Source organism: Macrobrachium rosenbergii, chromosome 28 (assembly GCF_040412425.1).
Source record: "Macrobrachium rosenbergii isolate ZJJX-2024 chromosome 28, ASM4041242v1, whole genome shotgun sequence".
Lineage (NCBI taxonomy): Eukaryota > Metazoa > Arthropoda > Malacostraca > Decapoda > Palaemonidae > Macrobrachium > Macrobrachium rosenbergii.
Window position 1 is genome coordinate 12,447,365 of NC_089768.1, and position 17,218 is coordinate 12,464,582.

At 35.9% G+C, this 17,218-nt stretch overlaps 1 protein-coding gene across 43 annotated transcripts in view; it reads right to left on the bottom strand.

Annotated features, from left to right (window-relative positions):
• The window catches only part of LOC136854032 (dystrophin, isoforms A/C/F/G/H-like), a 1,916,343-nt gene that overhangs the window by 1,523,059 nt on the left and 376,066 nt on the right, over nucleotides 1-17,218 (bottom strand). For all 43 annotated transcript variants that reach the window (XM_067130051.1, XM_067130067.1, XM_067130044.1 and 40 more), the window contains 2 exons: nucleotides 11,961-12,270; nucleotides 10,300-10,421 (listed from right to left, as the gene is read on the bottom strand). In XM_067130051.1, coding sequence (XP_066986152.1) covers nucleotides 10,300-10,421; nucleotides 11,961-12,270 — 432 coding nt within the window. The remainder of the gene's footprint in view (nucleotides 1-10,299; nucleotides 10,422-11,960; nucleotides 12,271-17,218) is intronic.

Sequence of the window (17,218 nt, forward strand, 5' to 3'; positions counted from 1 at the left end):
TTAGAAATCTTTTTTTTTTTTTTTTTTTTTTGCCACAAGCATTTGCTCGCATTTTGGCAAGGTTGAAATCTGTCCTTCCTCGCGTAATATCATAAAAAAAAAATTAGATGGTTTAGCCCACCGCTGAAAGTCAAGCATATTGGTCTTCCCTTCATTGCACAAATAATGCAGCCACCCCAACAAATCACTGCTGAGAAAAGTTCAAGATGAACATGTAATATCTTCCATACGAAACTACGAAAGGACTGAGCACCGGGATCAACTGTGATGATTTATGAAATTTAGGCAGTCAAGCCAAGCACTGGCTGGGACACTTTCGGCCATCCAGCGCTCAAAATGGGTAAAGAAACAGTTGGAGTGTCTGGACGGCGACAGAAAAGAAATCAAGGAAAAGAGATGAAGCACAAGGATCTAAAGGTGGAACTGGAAGAACAGAGAGTTGGAGTGGTTGGACAGCGAGAAAGGAAGAAATCCAGAAATTGGATGAAGTGCAAGGATCTAAAGCTGGAACTGGGAGAAACCCCAACAGTTGCATTAAGACGTAACAGTTAGAGAGGTTGGACAACAACACTGAAGGCAGAAAGCAGGAATGGAGGTAAAGTAAAAGGCTACAAATTGGGTGTAACTTAGGGCCGAAGGGACGCTGCATACACTTTTACTGATGACTACAGTGCACCACGTGAGGTGCACGGGCGAAACTAACCCCGTACGGATCCAGGATCAAATATATCAATATGGCTGCCAAAGTGTTACACAGACTGGTGAGGGGTTTGATAACATTGCTTACAGCTTGTTGTTGGGTATGAGATAACAATAATATTAGTAGTAATAGAAGCAGTGAAATCAACTACCAGGATGAACATTTCTAGATCACCTTGCACGCTTGCATTTAGCAATTGATATGCAATGCATATATCGTAATAACGAACTTAACTGAAGATACGAAGAAAGAAACAGAGAACTGGAAGGATAAAGGAACATACGGAAGAACGAAAAACCCACCGACCATTACATCTAAGAATAACCTAAAAAAAAAAAAAAACTCTGCAAACCCTTGTGAACAAATAACCTCGAGAAAACTTTTTAATTAACTTGACGAACACAACTTTTCTGACCTTATAAGTTTTCCGACGTTTCTCTCCAAGTTTTTCGCCTCCTTTGACTATCAGAGACTTATTTCGAATTCCATGTCGATCCGGAATCTCCACAGAAGATCGTCGGTCAGAAAAAAAATAAGAAAAACAACAAAGGAGGGAAAACTCTTATAAGAATCATATGAACCTCACTTTCCCAGGCATTCGAAAACTATTCTAATAACTCTCTCTCTCTCTCTCTCTCTCTCTCTCTCTCTCTCTCTCTCTCTCTCTCTCTCTCTTCATTACAACCATGCCAGCAAACATATATGTTAAAAACTGTGTATCTCTTACAAATTTACGCATTCGTCTAATTGCACCGGCAGCATTGTTAAATACAAGGAGGTGGGCATTTCTTAAACGAACGGAATATCATAAACAAGGTCAAGAGACCTTGACCATAACTACTTTCTTCGAACTTATTATGACGCATCTCAGCTACAACGAAGACTTTGGGTACTTCGGCCTGTTTAAACAGACCTCTCGCCTCGCCCTATGGATCTCTTTCACTCAAAAAAAAAAAAAAAAAAAAAAAAACCACACACACGCACACAGAAAGACAAGACCCATTTGGTAGCAATAAAAAAGTAACACAGAAATTACAATCAAATATGCTTCAGATTCATCATGAACTTAAGTGCAAATACAAAAACATTCGCAAAAAAAAACAAAAAACGACCATTCTCATTCGTAATAATGCACATATTCTCACGGGAAAAAGCAAAGAATTTTATTAATTCGTTCACGAAATGCTGATTATTGCTACCTTGTACTTGACGAATGACATACCTGAATACTGTAACACACACACACACATGTACAGTATATGTATATGCACGATGTAAATGTATGTATTATGTATATATACATATATATATACATATATGTGTGCATGTGTGTGTGTATGCTGACACATCGGTCGATGTGCACCGTATGTCGATCGATCGCTGGGGCGCCAATCACCCGATAGGAAAACCATAAGTCGATGGTTCAGACCCTTCTAACGGACCTCTTATTTACCGCTGACATAAAAAAAAAAAAAGTCACACTCTTTAGGAAGAACATGCGAGTAGTTCTTAGAACCGGACTGAAACCAGGGGTCTCAACCAAGGTCTCAATCATCAACCAATGGGTGGCCTAACAGTTGTAAATCTCTTGGGGAGGGAATGCCTATCTTATGAAGCCAAACTATACCCACTTAATTCAGGGCGGTCTCTTTTCTGTGGACTGATGCTGGTTTAGTAGTACACAGTCATGCTTTCCAGAACCTTTCCAAGTTACGTTCAACGGCCTTCAGATCAGGAGAAGTCAAAAGTTAGCTTCTGAGGCTTGGCAGTTACGCTGACATAGAACCTGACGGGATCTTTCCTATCTTTTTTTTTTAAAGACTTCCATTTTCATTGATCCTAAGACTGCCATTTTTTTCCGGTATTTAGTTGGACTTGCAATTTTTCTTGTTTGGAGGAAGGGAATATAGCTGCATTGCCTATGGGACTAGTCCATACTTCATGCCACTTAGAATATAAGCCGATTTCAATTACCCCTGATTTATCTAAGGTTTTTGAGAAGCTGCCATCCAAGCGTCCTTATAGGCTTGTTGAACATAATAACCTGCTACCTGCATTACAGTTTGGGTTTCGTAAAGGACTTCGTACTTGTGATGCACTCTTGTCAATATCTATCGTCTTGCAGAGTGCTCTTGATGAGGCTCCAGGGGCACGCATGATAGGTTTAGATTTTAGTTCAGCCTTTGCCATTGTGTATCAAAAAACCCTTAACTTCCAGCTAAGATTACTGGGAATTGGTGGATCTCTTCTTAATATCTTAAATGAATTTTCAATAAGAAGTACCCAAAGGGTATCTGTTGATGGCCAGTAGAGTAGCTTTAGCAATGTCATTTCAGGTGTTCCTCAAGGTAGCGTTCTTGGTCCTGTGCTATTTATTATCTATACTAGTGGTATGTGGCATGATCTGCAGAATAACTTGATTGCATACGCCGATGATGCTACTCTTCTAGCTGTTGTTCCTTCTCGGCTCCTTGGGTCTGTGGTTATTCTTGAGTGGAGTAATACTTGGGTCATGAAGCTTAACCACTCTGAAACTCAAAATATGATACTTTTGCCTTTGCATTATGATTTACATTTAAATGGTACGGTCTTAAATGCCAGTGACTCTTAAGATTTTAGGTGTAACTTTTCATAAGAAATTGACATTTGAGAACCAAAGACGTAATATCGCTTTCACTGTTTCTCAAAAGTTGGTATCTGGCGGAAATGTTTTCGAATGTTTCGTGATGAAGCTACTATATCTCTCTCCCTCTCTCTCCTAAATTCGGTTTTGCTTACTTCTTGAGAACCACAGACGACAGAAAGGCCATCGCTCTGGCATTCGGATCCTCTTGATAGACCACGTACACTAAAATATATTTTCTAAATTCGGACTTCCTGAAAATCCCCCATTAAGTTGGAATAAGGAGCAAGCTGTATCAGAGTCCTTTACCTTGATGTTAGGTGTAAAAGATTCCTTGTCCTGGAAAACATCTCCAAAAATTTCAAATGTATTTGCGGAGAAAGGTTCACGTTTGATTGGTGAAAATCTCGCTCCTGTGCTTACTTGGGAGTTTTGATCGAGTCGAGCTCTTTTCACTAAAATGCAAAACCTGCCAATTCCTTAACGCAATTTAGGGCTTCCTTTATGCTCCTTGTCAGTTTCTTTATTTACAACTAGATCAATTTCTAAAATGCCTGAAACTCGTTCGCCAGTGAAATAAAAACATGTTACGGATGTTGCTGAAAGATGATTTTTTTTAGTATAAGTTGTTTAAATTTATTTAATTATTCATACTGTTATTGCTACTTAGAGAAATACAAGAAAAATGCTTTCATGCCTCGTGAAATGCCCAGGAAATGCGTTATTAAATCCAACCTACTGGTTGTGGAAAGGAGTCGTCCCTGTTACTGTATGTCGTGACTTGAACGGTTAGGATGATGTCACATGAAAAATGACCGTATCGTCATAAATCCATATCACATGAAAATTGACCGTATCGTCATAAATCCATATCACATGAAAATTGACCGTATCGTCATAAATCCATATCGCATGAAAATTGACCCAGTCCCCACAAATCCATATCACATGAAAAGTGACACTGTCGTCATAAATCCATATCACATGAAAATTGACCCCGTTGTCATAAATCGATATCACATGAAAACTGACTCTGTCGTCATAAATCCATATCACATGAAAATTGACCCTATCGTCATAAATCCATAGCACATGAAAATTTACCCTGTCGTCATATATCCATATCACATGAAAACTGACCCTGTCGTCATAAATCCATATCACATGAAAACTGACCCTGTCGTCATAAATCCATATCGCATGAAAATTTATCCTATCGTCATAAATCCACATCACATGAAAATTTATCCTATCGTCATAAATCCATATCATGGTACTCCTATTGGCAGCTGCTGAAATTTTACGAAAGAACTGAAACGCAGAAGCAGATGTGGTTTAATAAGAAATATAATCAAAATTCTTATGGGTAGTTTCTGTTGTTCGTAAGATTCGTGTTTTCTTTTTTTTCTTTTCTTTAGAAGATACCAGTGGTTATGCATAAATGCTGTCTGATACAACGCACAATTTTTAAACATTTTCTTGCGTAAGACTAGAAAATGTTAAAAAGTTGCGCTCGATAACCAATTACTTAAACAATAGCTACGAGACAATCAACTCTGGAAAAAAATACAATAAAAAAACTATATTGACATAAAAACTACAAACTCCCGTCCAAATGTAATTAACAAACTTTTGAGATAAATATCGGGTGCTAACAAAAATGAAGCAATAAAATTGCAGTAAGTCATTTGGAATACAGTTTGCAGTCTTTTGTAATATCAAAGCTTGTACGTATACATGTAAATGGATACATATACACATAATGTACGTAAATAAATATATTATATACATATGTATATATATATATATATATATATATATATATATATATATATATATATTTATATATATATATATATATATAATATATAATATATATATAATTACTCGTATCATGAATATCAATACACAGATGGTTTAGATTCCAGATCCTTTAATTTTCAATCTCGAATCTAAACCTAATACGAGTAGTATGAATATATACAGTATACACAGTGAAGTTGTGTGGCTATTTTGTATATATATATATATATATATATATATATATATATATATATATATATATATATATATATATATATGTGTGTTTGTGTGTGTGTGTGTGTGTGTATGTGTGCGCGTGTGTGTCTCTCTCTGTCTGTGTGTGTGAATATTCTTTTATTAGTTCACCTAACACTTTTAACACCTTTCCCCTTTACAGGGGGATGGTGTCTGAAAGGGTTAGTCTTCTGATGATCATAACGACTTTAGCGATGATGTTAACGTTCTTAGCTCCAGACCCCTTCTTTAAGCGGGTGCAACTATCACAATCGTCTATGTAGATAATTTATTGCTCTTGTTTTTAAAGGTGTGTGCTAGTCTACCTGTCCGTAACCAAGAATCGAACCTGGAAATTCTCACTTTAGTAGCCTTCATTTTACATTCCGATGGCAAGTCCAAACATGCAGTGCGGTACCCATAGACTAATTTTGTTACACAAAAAGTCATGGCCGTCATTTTATTACGCACACAAAGTTAAGTAAATCTTAGTTTAACCAGACCACTGAGCTGATTAACAGCTCTCACACACTTATATATATACTCTATATATATATATACACACATACATATATATATATATATATATATATATATATATATATATATATATATATATATATATATATATATATATATATATATATATATATATATATACTGTATATATATATATATATATATATATATACGTATGTATGTATATATACTGCATATAAATATATATTGTATATCTGTATGTATTATATATATACATATATAAGGGTGTGTGTGTGTGTGTGTGTGTGTGTGTGTGTGTGTGTGTGTGTGTGTGTGTGTGTGTGTGTGTGAGAGAGAGAGAGAGAATCTTTTCCCCTCCCTCTCAGTTTCTTCAAAATTTGTATATATATTTCTGCCCATATCCCCTCAACCAACAGTGGCACCTACCACCTGGCACCTCTGTCACAGCCGTCATCTCCTCTTTCCTCCCACCCTCATCCACCAGAAGGGTGGGCACCTTTCGCTCCCAACATACCCGAGTTCCGGTCTTGGCATCTTAACAGATTTACTGTCGAATTTTACAAAAGGTCCCGTAATCGGCGTTTGCCTTAAAAGCTTAACAACATCGCCTTTGACATAAATTAAAATGGTTGCCCTGAACGAGCAGAGAACAAAATCTTAAACGCTACTTTCTCTGGGGCTCAGAGAGAGAGAGAGAGAGAGAGAGAGAGAGAGAGAGAGAGAGAGAGAGAGAGAGAGAGAGAGACAATGGTGTTCTCTACTAAGTACAATCCTTTCTTGTGTTATACAAAGTAAAATGAAGGTATGCCCATAAACCTCAATAAATGTCTTCTCTCCAAAGTACTTTCGGAAATTAAGACGACTACCGACGTCTCTATAAAAAGTTCAGGAGGACGCAGAAGCGGTTATCCTTTAATCTCGAATGCCTGACACGTCAGATCAAAGGCACCGACGAAACGTTATCTGATGCTAACTTGTGTTGCATACCGAAAACTTCCCAGGTTGAATGGATACACAATGTTGTGTGACTATCAGACAAAAGTATATTTTAAATTATTATAACAAAAGTGGTTTAAATTATTAAAAGAACTTAAATTACAATTAAAGCAAGGAATCAACTTTGGATATCTGTGGTTACCTTTTTTAAATATGTCAACTATAATCAAACCAGTGCAATAAACTGGTGAGCAGGCAACCAAGAAATTTTTGAATAAAAATAAATTATTTAAACCTGTACCTTTAGACGTCTGGTAAAATGGGGATATTCAGCAAAAATAAACGTTGACACTGAAGACGGAAAAATAATCTGGTACACTTCATAAAAGATAATAATCAGAAAACCAGGAAAACTCCTTTGCCAATCCTTTTCAAGGACAAAAATATTTCTGCAGACGCAAAAAACTAATGAAATCGTTTTGCAAATCATTTTCCCCGACACATCCGATTTACCCTGTAATTTTCATTTTCATAAACTGTTAACCGAAAGAAAATTAAAAGTTATAAGCTATAATTTTCATTTTAATAAACTGTTAACCAAAAGAAAATTAAAAGTTATACGCTGCTATCTGCTATCTTCACGTGAATTAAAGAAAAGTCTTTCTTCTTTCAACCTCCTTCTCAAATGACATTAAACTTCCGGATACTTAAAAGAGATTAAATAAAAGCAAGGATAAATAACTGCAATGACTAGAGTTATTTTAACCCTTTTCCTCCTTGAAGCGGGTGGCTCCAGAGGGCAACAACCACCTCAGAGCAAGCCTTTCCAATAGTGAGGTTGCTAGACCCACGCCCTTTTCTAAACCAACACAGGGTTCAAAAAAAAAATTACCCCACATTTATACTTTAAGCGCTGAATCTTGGATGACCCTCTTTTATGTATATATACAGAGGTAAAAGTTCTCCTCGTGAATACAGAACATTCGCAAAATTCAGAGCTTTTCAGCATTAATTCATCTTTCTATGCTTTTCCCATTATTCTGTAGGTTTTCCTTCTTTCGGGTGCCAAGACACTGACACACATTAAATACCATGCAAAGTCACACAGCTGATCCATTCATTCTCTTGTCTTTGTTAATGAGAACAGAGGTGAACGTTTTTCATATGGTGCGAGCTCTATTGAGACGTGGATGATATGGTAAAGTATTTATTCTAAATTGCAGGTAGTGACCGACTGACTATCGGGATTACTAAACGGAATGGTTCGCTGTAAAACTCTCTCTCTCTCTCTCTCTCTCTCTCTCTCTCTCTCTCTCTCTCTCTCTCTCTCTCTCTCTCTCTCTCGCCGCGTCTTTGATCAGGGGGCTATTATAGTTATCTTCCTTTTCCTTTAGTGCTACATTTTTCTAGTTCTGTTATAAACAACCACACGGACGCACACATAAACACACACAAATCTATAAAAAAAAAAATATATATATATACATACATACATACATATATATATGTAAAATTTATTTATTTATTGTGATGCGTCCGTGTTTGTTATAATAGTACTAGAAATTTTTAGTATTAAAGGAGGAGGAAAATAATTATAAGAGCCTACATATAAATTATATGTATATATATGTGTGTATACATACTTATAAATATACATTATATATATGTATATGTGTATACATTTGTTTATATTTGTGAACTAGCAGTATAAATATAGTGTACAATATTCAACTAGCATTTCAATATGAAGGACGGCTACCTTAAAAACATCCCGCACCCAGAAGGAAAACATCACTTTGAAAATAGACATAATAAGGAAGGCAAGAAGTGAAAGTCAGAGTCCAAAGACGACCGAAGGTTGAGAGGAACACCTAAGGCCTAATCATCTCCTCCCGCAGATAAACCCACCCGGCCACATTTGTCCTCCCCGACGTCGTCTTTCTCTGCCTCTCGCCCCTTTAAAAGTCGGACCGTAAAAACACGTGTGAGTGGCCAGATGTGGAGGCTGAACGCGTGCTTCACCTTGTTTATTGCGCTGCTGGTGCTCCTCTAATTGCTGAACTGCTTGCGCTGCTAACGGGGAGGCCTATGGACGCGGGACTTGGCTTCCAGGGGGGGAGTGAGTTCCAATGAATGGGAGAGAGTTTTTTAACGGGAGCCGCAAAAGCCTGTATCTTCATATCTTGACCGAATTAAGAAATTGCTATTGTTAGGAAATGATAACTGGAGTGCTAAGGTTATGAAGGATAAAAGATTCATGGTAAAAATACGGTTGGCGAATTTTATTTGTCTATTCTAACGAGGCAATCGAAACAGATAGTTTGGGACCGTTTCAACAGATTGATATAGTGACTGATGTAAAGTGACGTCACATCGATTTAGTAACTATCATATATATATATATATATATATATATATATATATATATATATATATATATATATATATATATATATATATATATATAAATATATATATATATATATATATATATATATATATACACACATATATGTGTATATACATATACATATAAACTTACATACATACATACATATATGTGTATGTGTGTATGTATGCGTGGGCATGAAAAAATTACATATGCTTCTTGACAACTGAATTACTGTCCACACTTGAGAGAGAGAGAGAGAGAGAGAGAGAGAGAGAGAGAGAGAGAGAGAGAGAGAGAGAGAGAGAGAAAGTCTTGTCTCTCCCCATGCATTAACACACACTTCCAAGACGTAAAACCGTGAGTAGCCTCGAAGAGAAAGAGGTTGTTCATCAGTGTAAATAAATCAACAATGTTGATGAGGGCAAAGCCACGTGTGATGGAGTGATCACAGAGCAAATCACTCGTCAGGTCGAAGAGGAGACCAAAAATGGACCTAATGAGGTGAACCCTAAACACGATCGAATGTTACGTAATGAGGAGAACTCTTGGCTTCGACAAAAATGAGTGAAAAAAAAATTTACTTTGAAACTCCTACAGAAATGTGAGTATATTAAAAATATGCAATGCTCTATAAGGCAACTTTACACAAATATCTTTGAATGCAATTCTTATATATATATATATATATATATATATATATATATATATATATATATATATATATATATATATATATATATATATATATATATATATATATATATATATATATATATATATATATATATATATATAATATATATATATATATATATATATATATATATATATATATATATATATATATATATATATATATATATATATATATATATATATATATATATATATATATATATATATATATATATATATATTTAAAATATATATAATGTATATTTAAGTATATGTGAAATGTGTTTACGTACATGAAAAATAGATATGCTTCTTAACAACTGTATTAAAATGTTAATTTCCCTCATAACAGAATACAAGCTAGGAAATCAAGCTCTATTCCGAGAAAATCAGCTTATCAAAATTATATAAACAAGAAGGATTTCAAACACTTACCTGTAGGATACTCTTGTCCAAGGATGCCAATATCAGTGCGGGAGACGAGTCTGAGGAATGTTTAGGTGGGCATACTAAAGGAGACGGGGGGCGCAGATCCCCCTCTGTGCTTAGTACGCTTTCTGTAAGAGTAATGGAAATGGCTTTGTGAGAACAGCTTTCATCCTCGACTTTAGAAAATTGTGATTTTCTGAAGGTAGTTTCTAAAGGTGGTTTTATATGACTTAAAACTCAAAGGCCCCCCAAAAATTAAAATGTCCCAATTCTAAAAATACCTCGTAACAAAAATTCTCAAAAATTTTAGATTTTTTCAAATATTTTACGTTAAAATTATTTTTACAATACGTAAATTTTCCAAAAGATTTGAATATATAGAAATCTTTAGTTCTCATGCACCAAACAGTCTATGTATGGCACAACCCGTTAAATAATATACAGTTAAAATTTTACTGACACTCAAAAAGTTTAACATTGATTTCAATCCGATTCTTTACAGTCAGTTAATGTATTGTTCAAATTCTCAAAGAAACCTGCCGCTCCAATTGTTCTTATAAACACCAAATTCTACCAATAATCTTAATTCAAAATTCTGAAACATTCTAATATGTATATAATTCAAACCACATAATGATCACATTACTTAAATTATAATTTTCACACTCCTGACGTTAACTAAGGCTCACCTTCTCTAAACGGCCCAAGAATTAAAACAGCTAATTTGGTTCAATATATCTCACCTACATGAACATTCTGCTGTTTTTTAAACGAAATTTCAGGATTTCTAAAAAAAAAAATTCAACAACTCAAACGATTTAGGGAAAAGATGCCATTTAAAACATTCAAAATATGCAAATATGCAAATCACTGGATTATATGCCATTACAAATCATAACAAAAAACCCATAACTTAATATTCTAAAAACTTTAAAGGCCAAATACCGCTAAACATCCAATATTCAAGGCCCTGTGACCAAATAATTCTGTTTTTAAATACGGCATTGTAAAAATACTGAAATGTCTCAGAATCAGGCGTTATAATATCAATTACGATGAAGGATCTGGAAAACAACTAATGTCATAGATTATGTTATTTACCTTATGCTATATTTATCACCTTTATGCTATATTTATCACCATTATGTTATATTTATCACCCTTATGCTATATTTATCACCTGTTACTAAAACTTTTCTCTCTCCGCAAGATGATTTCTCTTTGGAGCCCTCCTGGGTTTATAATCTGCTGAATTTGTCCGTAAGGGCTTTAACCTGGAGATTTCAAATGGAATATAGAATATAGAGTTTAGGCAAAAGGCCAAGCACTGGGACCTATGAGATCATTCAGCGCTGGAAAGGAAGTTAAGAGTAGGTCGGTATGAAAGATGTGACAGGAAAACCTGGCAGTTGCACCAAGAAATAATTGTTAGGAGAGGGTGGATAGCGGGATGGACGAAAGATAATAAGAATGGAGGTACAGTAAAAGGAATGAAAGGGGTTGCAGCTAGTGGTTAAAGGAAGGGACGCTGCAAAGAACCTTTAGTAATGCCTACAGCGCACCCCGCGAGGTGCACTGACGGCACTACCCCGCTACGGGGCGGAAGACTTCAAGAAAGAAAGAGACAAAAACAAGGACAGGGCAAACGTCATCGCTACGTCACTTACCCTCAAACTTGATGACATTCTGAATGACGTTGGTGACGCTGGACGTGACGGTGGTGCCCGTGGACACTGGTCGCATCTCCGTCTTCTTGATTTCGGGGGTCTTCTGCTGCGCCTCCTTCATCACCTCCACCTTCTGCTTCTCCTGCACCACCTTCTCCTCGTCGGCCTTCTCGGTGCCTCTGGCCGGAGCCGGAGTGATGCGAGAGAAGGCCGGGGAGGTGGCGGGCGAGGTCGACTTGCCCCTGTCGGAGGCATCGAGCACTTGCCCCTGCAGCGCCTTCAGACGGGACTCAATTGTGTTCATGCGATTCTGAGGGCGGAAGCGAGCGTACGATAAGAGACTCAGGCTACTTGTGTGGTCCAGGGCTGTCTGCTCCCCACCGGCACCCCCGGTGGAAATTCTTTTGCTAAACATGGCTGGACTTGCTGGATAAGTCTTAGGTAATAATTATTACTCTCCTTTACTCTGTACGACTTCACATGATACAAGAACATAAAGACATAACTTAGGAAAATCAGGGTTGGGTGATTACGGAATTCAAGGTACTGTGGGTCCTTTTTTTTTTTTTTTTACAATGATTACAACGATGAGAGGGGTAAATTACATGCATGTAAGGATTAACATAAATAAAAAAGGAAATAATATACATATATGTATATATATATATTTTATTTATATTTATAAATATATATGTATATATAATATAAATATAAATATAAATACATATATATATATATATATAAATATATATATAAAATATATGTATGTTATAAATGTGTGTGTGTGTGTGTGTGTGTGTGTGTGTGTGTAAATTAAATCAAATACCTCACAAGTAAAATGCATATGCATAGTAAGGCACGAGCAACGCGTGATGACAAACAAACAAACAAACAGGCGTGCATATAAATGACGCGATATAATTCCTTTGGGGAAAAAAACGAAATAGAAGCTTCTTCCATCAGCAGGTTATCTGCCGTAGTGTCGCCATGTCCTCATTAGCTGCTGATGAACAACGACGTGAGAGCGACCTCTCTCGTGGTGCATTTCCTCAAGGGCGCAATTGTACTTTGATTACAGCCCCCGCTAAAACGAGTCTATCACCCCCCGCCCCAGCCACTCCACAAGCGACCCCTCACCCCAGTGGTAGTACTACTATACTAGGCTCACTCATCGCCCACATAAACACATTCCCCTCGTAAAAATAACTGACGAAACTCGACGCCAAAGTAAAGCTGCCAAGTTTGGCCGATGCTGGACGTGAATGACTAGCACTGTCCGTCGGTTGAAAAAAAAAAGTTAAGTTAATTAACTGAATTAAAAGCTAAACAACATGGTAACTCTCGCAGACAATACAGAAGCCCCCAGTCGAGTCAGATGAAATGAAATTCTTTGCTAACAAATGGAGAAAACAAATGCAGTCTTTTAATGGATCTAGAGAATTCATCCCCCAAAGAACAATTGTAAAAAAAAAAGTGAAGTTAATTAACTGAATTAAAAGCTAAACAACATGGTAGCTCTCGAAGACATACAGAAAACTTCAATCGAGTCAGATGAGAAAAATTCCTCGCTAACAATGGAGAAAAATATCATACACGAAACAAAAACAACCTTTTAATGGATCTAGGGAATTCATCACCCAACGAAGGTTGAACACTGTCGGACACTCAGGCATTTCAGACCACAACAAACTCTCTGTTGAAATTAGAACAGTCTTTTTAAAAAGATATATAAAAATCTTTTTCCTAAGAATTTCCTTGTCGCTGTAGTTTATTTTTCACACCGAAGCAATAAAGTCTCTGAGAATTGTTCCCGTTGCGAAATACCTGTCTCTGTTCCTTTCTGAATATTTCAGAATAAAACGAAAGAGCAAATATCGGAAAAAGATCAGTGTTAATATTTCCATTTGAAGAATTCTTTTATTTTCTCGCACGTGTTCGGATTTTCCGTACATTTCCAGTTAGATCATCTTTCACCAGATCGAAGGGAGGTTGAAAGGTGAGTGGCCAGATACACATTTCCCCATAAATATTCGGAAAAAAAAGCAATTCTTTTGATTTTCCTCAACCTAGGGTAAAAGCCACGGTCATTAAGACCGATGTGATGACACAATTTCATAACCATTTACCATATCGACTAATCGTTGTGCACAGCGGACACTGGTAAGGGCTTCTTGTGACGTCAATATTTTCTGACTTTGGTCTTTTGCTGTCTACCTGTCCACCTTCTCTAACTTTACTTTACTCTAATTTCCGTTTCACATAAAAAAATCAGTCAAAAATGTGATTTAGTAAATTAGTGGTCTCCACAAACTGGTCTAACTTTACCGTAATGTTACCTCTCTACAATGCAAATGTATCACGGAATAAAATTTGCAGTTCATTCAAGTTTTCCACTAAGTCATTTCTTATTCACATATCGCCGAAAAACAATAATTCATAAAAAGAGAATTAAACTGCATTCTGGTCTATTAAAATAAATAATTCACAAAAAGATAGTTAAACCGAATTCCAATCTCAAAAAATAATATTTCATGAAAAAAGCGAACTTTACTATATTCAAAACATATGTAACTTGAAAGTGACAAACTATATTTTTTGTCTTAAAGACTGGACACACTGAGCTACCAGACTCCCCTTATTTAATTTTTAAATAAGCAATGATATCTTGCGGCAGTTTCCAATAATTCTATTTTTATTGGGATTGATACTTATAATACTTCTAGTTATATCATTTAGGACTACAATTTCACGCTTACCATTCGACTTTAAAATGATTCTAGCTTAAGTGCTTCAAGCATGAAGGACATATTCGATATCTAAAGAAGGAAAAATGTGTCTAAAAGTAAAATGAATGAAAACTGAAACAATTCCGCAGAATTTTCCTACCTACCGCAAATTACAACTCTTATGTCTGAGGCCAAGTTGTTAATAAAACAAATATCGGTCTCATCTTAAAATATGGCGTCAGTTCCAATAATTTTTGTGATACAATCTGGTGGCTCGAGAAAGCTTGTATTTCCCACTAACTTAGCGGTACTTCACATGAGGATCGCAGCTCCTGATTCAACGAATAATGTAATCGGTTTGCGTTGACTCATTGCAATGACTACTTAAGTCATGGTTATCAGCATGTTTATTGGACTAATTGTTAGCTTATTTGAATGCATCCGACAAAACCCAGCTCCAAACATAATTTTATATAAAAAACACCAATTTGTATATTCTTCTTCATGCTCCTTCTTATTCCAAAATTCTCCAGCAGGTTAATTTTATCTTCACTTTGCAAAATCATTCGTCGTCATCATCTTCATTGTTTTAGTTAATGTTTTTAAGAAGCAAAAAGAGTGGTACCTGTGTTCCAAACAATGTAATTTTCAGTATTTACGAAAGATACTGTATAGCAGTAAAAAAAAAAATTATACAGAAAAAGTCGTTAAAAGGATATGCAATTATAACCAAACCCACACAGCTACATAAAAATAAACTTATTCCACAATGCGAAAATTTCAACCAGGAATAAAAAAGAAATAATGCAAATCAAGGTTGCATTCTTAAAATGATGAGAGCAACCCTGGGAAAACAGGGAATTTTCATTAATTTTGCTTCATTACATGTTAAAAACAGCAGAGAAAAATGAATAAAACCTTACATCAACTTCGTAGAGTATTAATCACGTAAAACGATCAAAAAATACCAAGTTGGATGGAAATCTTGACACGGCAGAAAAAAAACAAAGAATAATGATTTCAGCGCATATGAAATACTGCGTATATGAAAATACACTTACGAAGACACGTATAAAAAAGCGAAATTGACGTAGCGTGTGAGGAGTGGGAGACGAGCTGCTGATGAACTTTCTATGCAGGCTCATGGACCTGCTGACGCTGTGAAAGTTTTTACTAAAGGATACATCCCTGAATAACTGGCTAAAAGATGGACGCGAACGATACTTATTTTAAATTTAACACTGAACAAATCCCCGCGTGTTTATGTGTACACATATACACATACAGACTGTATGTATGTATGTATATATGTTTACCACATTTATTAGCAGGAGGACATTGCAGAACATGCAATATACATATACATATATATATATATATATATATATATATATATATATATATATATATATATATATATATATATATATAAAATAAGAAGGCCCATAAAACACTATTTAAACGTTGAAACCATATATTTCGCACTTGTTTCTGTGCCCCTGTTCACTGGGACAGGTGGAAGTTACAATGGTATATATACAAAAACATGAAGGTGTGGCCTTAGGCCTGATGTTAACCAAATTCCCTAGTGGTTTTTGGCCTCATTAGCTCCCGTTTGGCGATGGATCTGGCGGTCGCGTTTCTTGGTCATCTTCTTCAAAAAGGGTGAACGTCCGATTTCCAATGTCCTCCTGACAGGTTCATATTGCTTGGTTTGATTGATGAAAGATTCCAGCATCTTACGGACAGCTACTAAAACCAACTCCGCCCCACTAGTTAATCCCTGTATTTCTAATATGTGAAAATTCCCGAACTCTCCGGAAGCGTAACGTACTGATCTTTTGTGCTCTGTTATTCTTTGATCTACCTTATAAATGTTTACAATTACTACACGGTATCTTGTAAACCCGGCTTCTTCCCTTTTGTTATTTAAGTATACGTTAACGAGCGAACTCCCGATGGATTTGGGATAATGGAAAATGAAAGGATTATCAGAACTGAGTTGCTCGGTGGCCTTTTTGGATGTTTTCATCGTATGGAAGCTTTATTTTGTTGTTGAAATCTATTTGTCTGTTGTGAGACCTCTGTAGTATATTTTATTTGCTTTATTAATAGCCCTCTCGATAATGTGTGGTGGATAGAGCAGTTGTTGGCGGATAAATTCTTGATCCAGGTTATTTGAACATATCCTAAGTCCTCTGAGGAATATTGCACCCTACCATGATTTTTACGGAGACGTCGTGGTAGCTTAAGAAATGAATGTAGGAGACAGCGAAGGTGGGTTTTCTATATACTGTAAATGCATACCTGTTCTGTTTTCTTATGATCAGTACATCTAGGAACGGCAGTTTTCCGTCCTTTTCCCATTCTGTTTTAAATTTTATGGTCGGAACTAGCGAATTTAGCCTATTAAAAATTCCTTAAAGTCCCCAGCTATTGTCCCAGAAAGTAAAGATATCATCTACGTATAAGCCAGATCATGTTATGGGGTTTGATAGACGACAAAAGTTCTGTTTCGAAATATTCATGTAC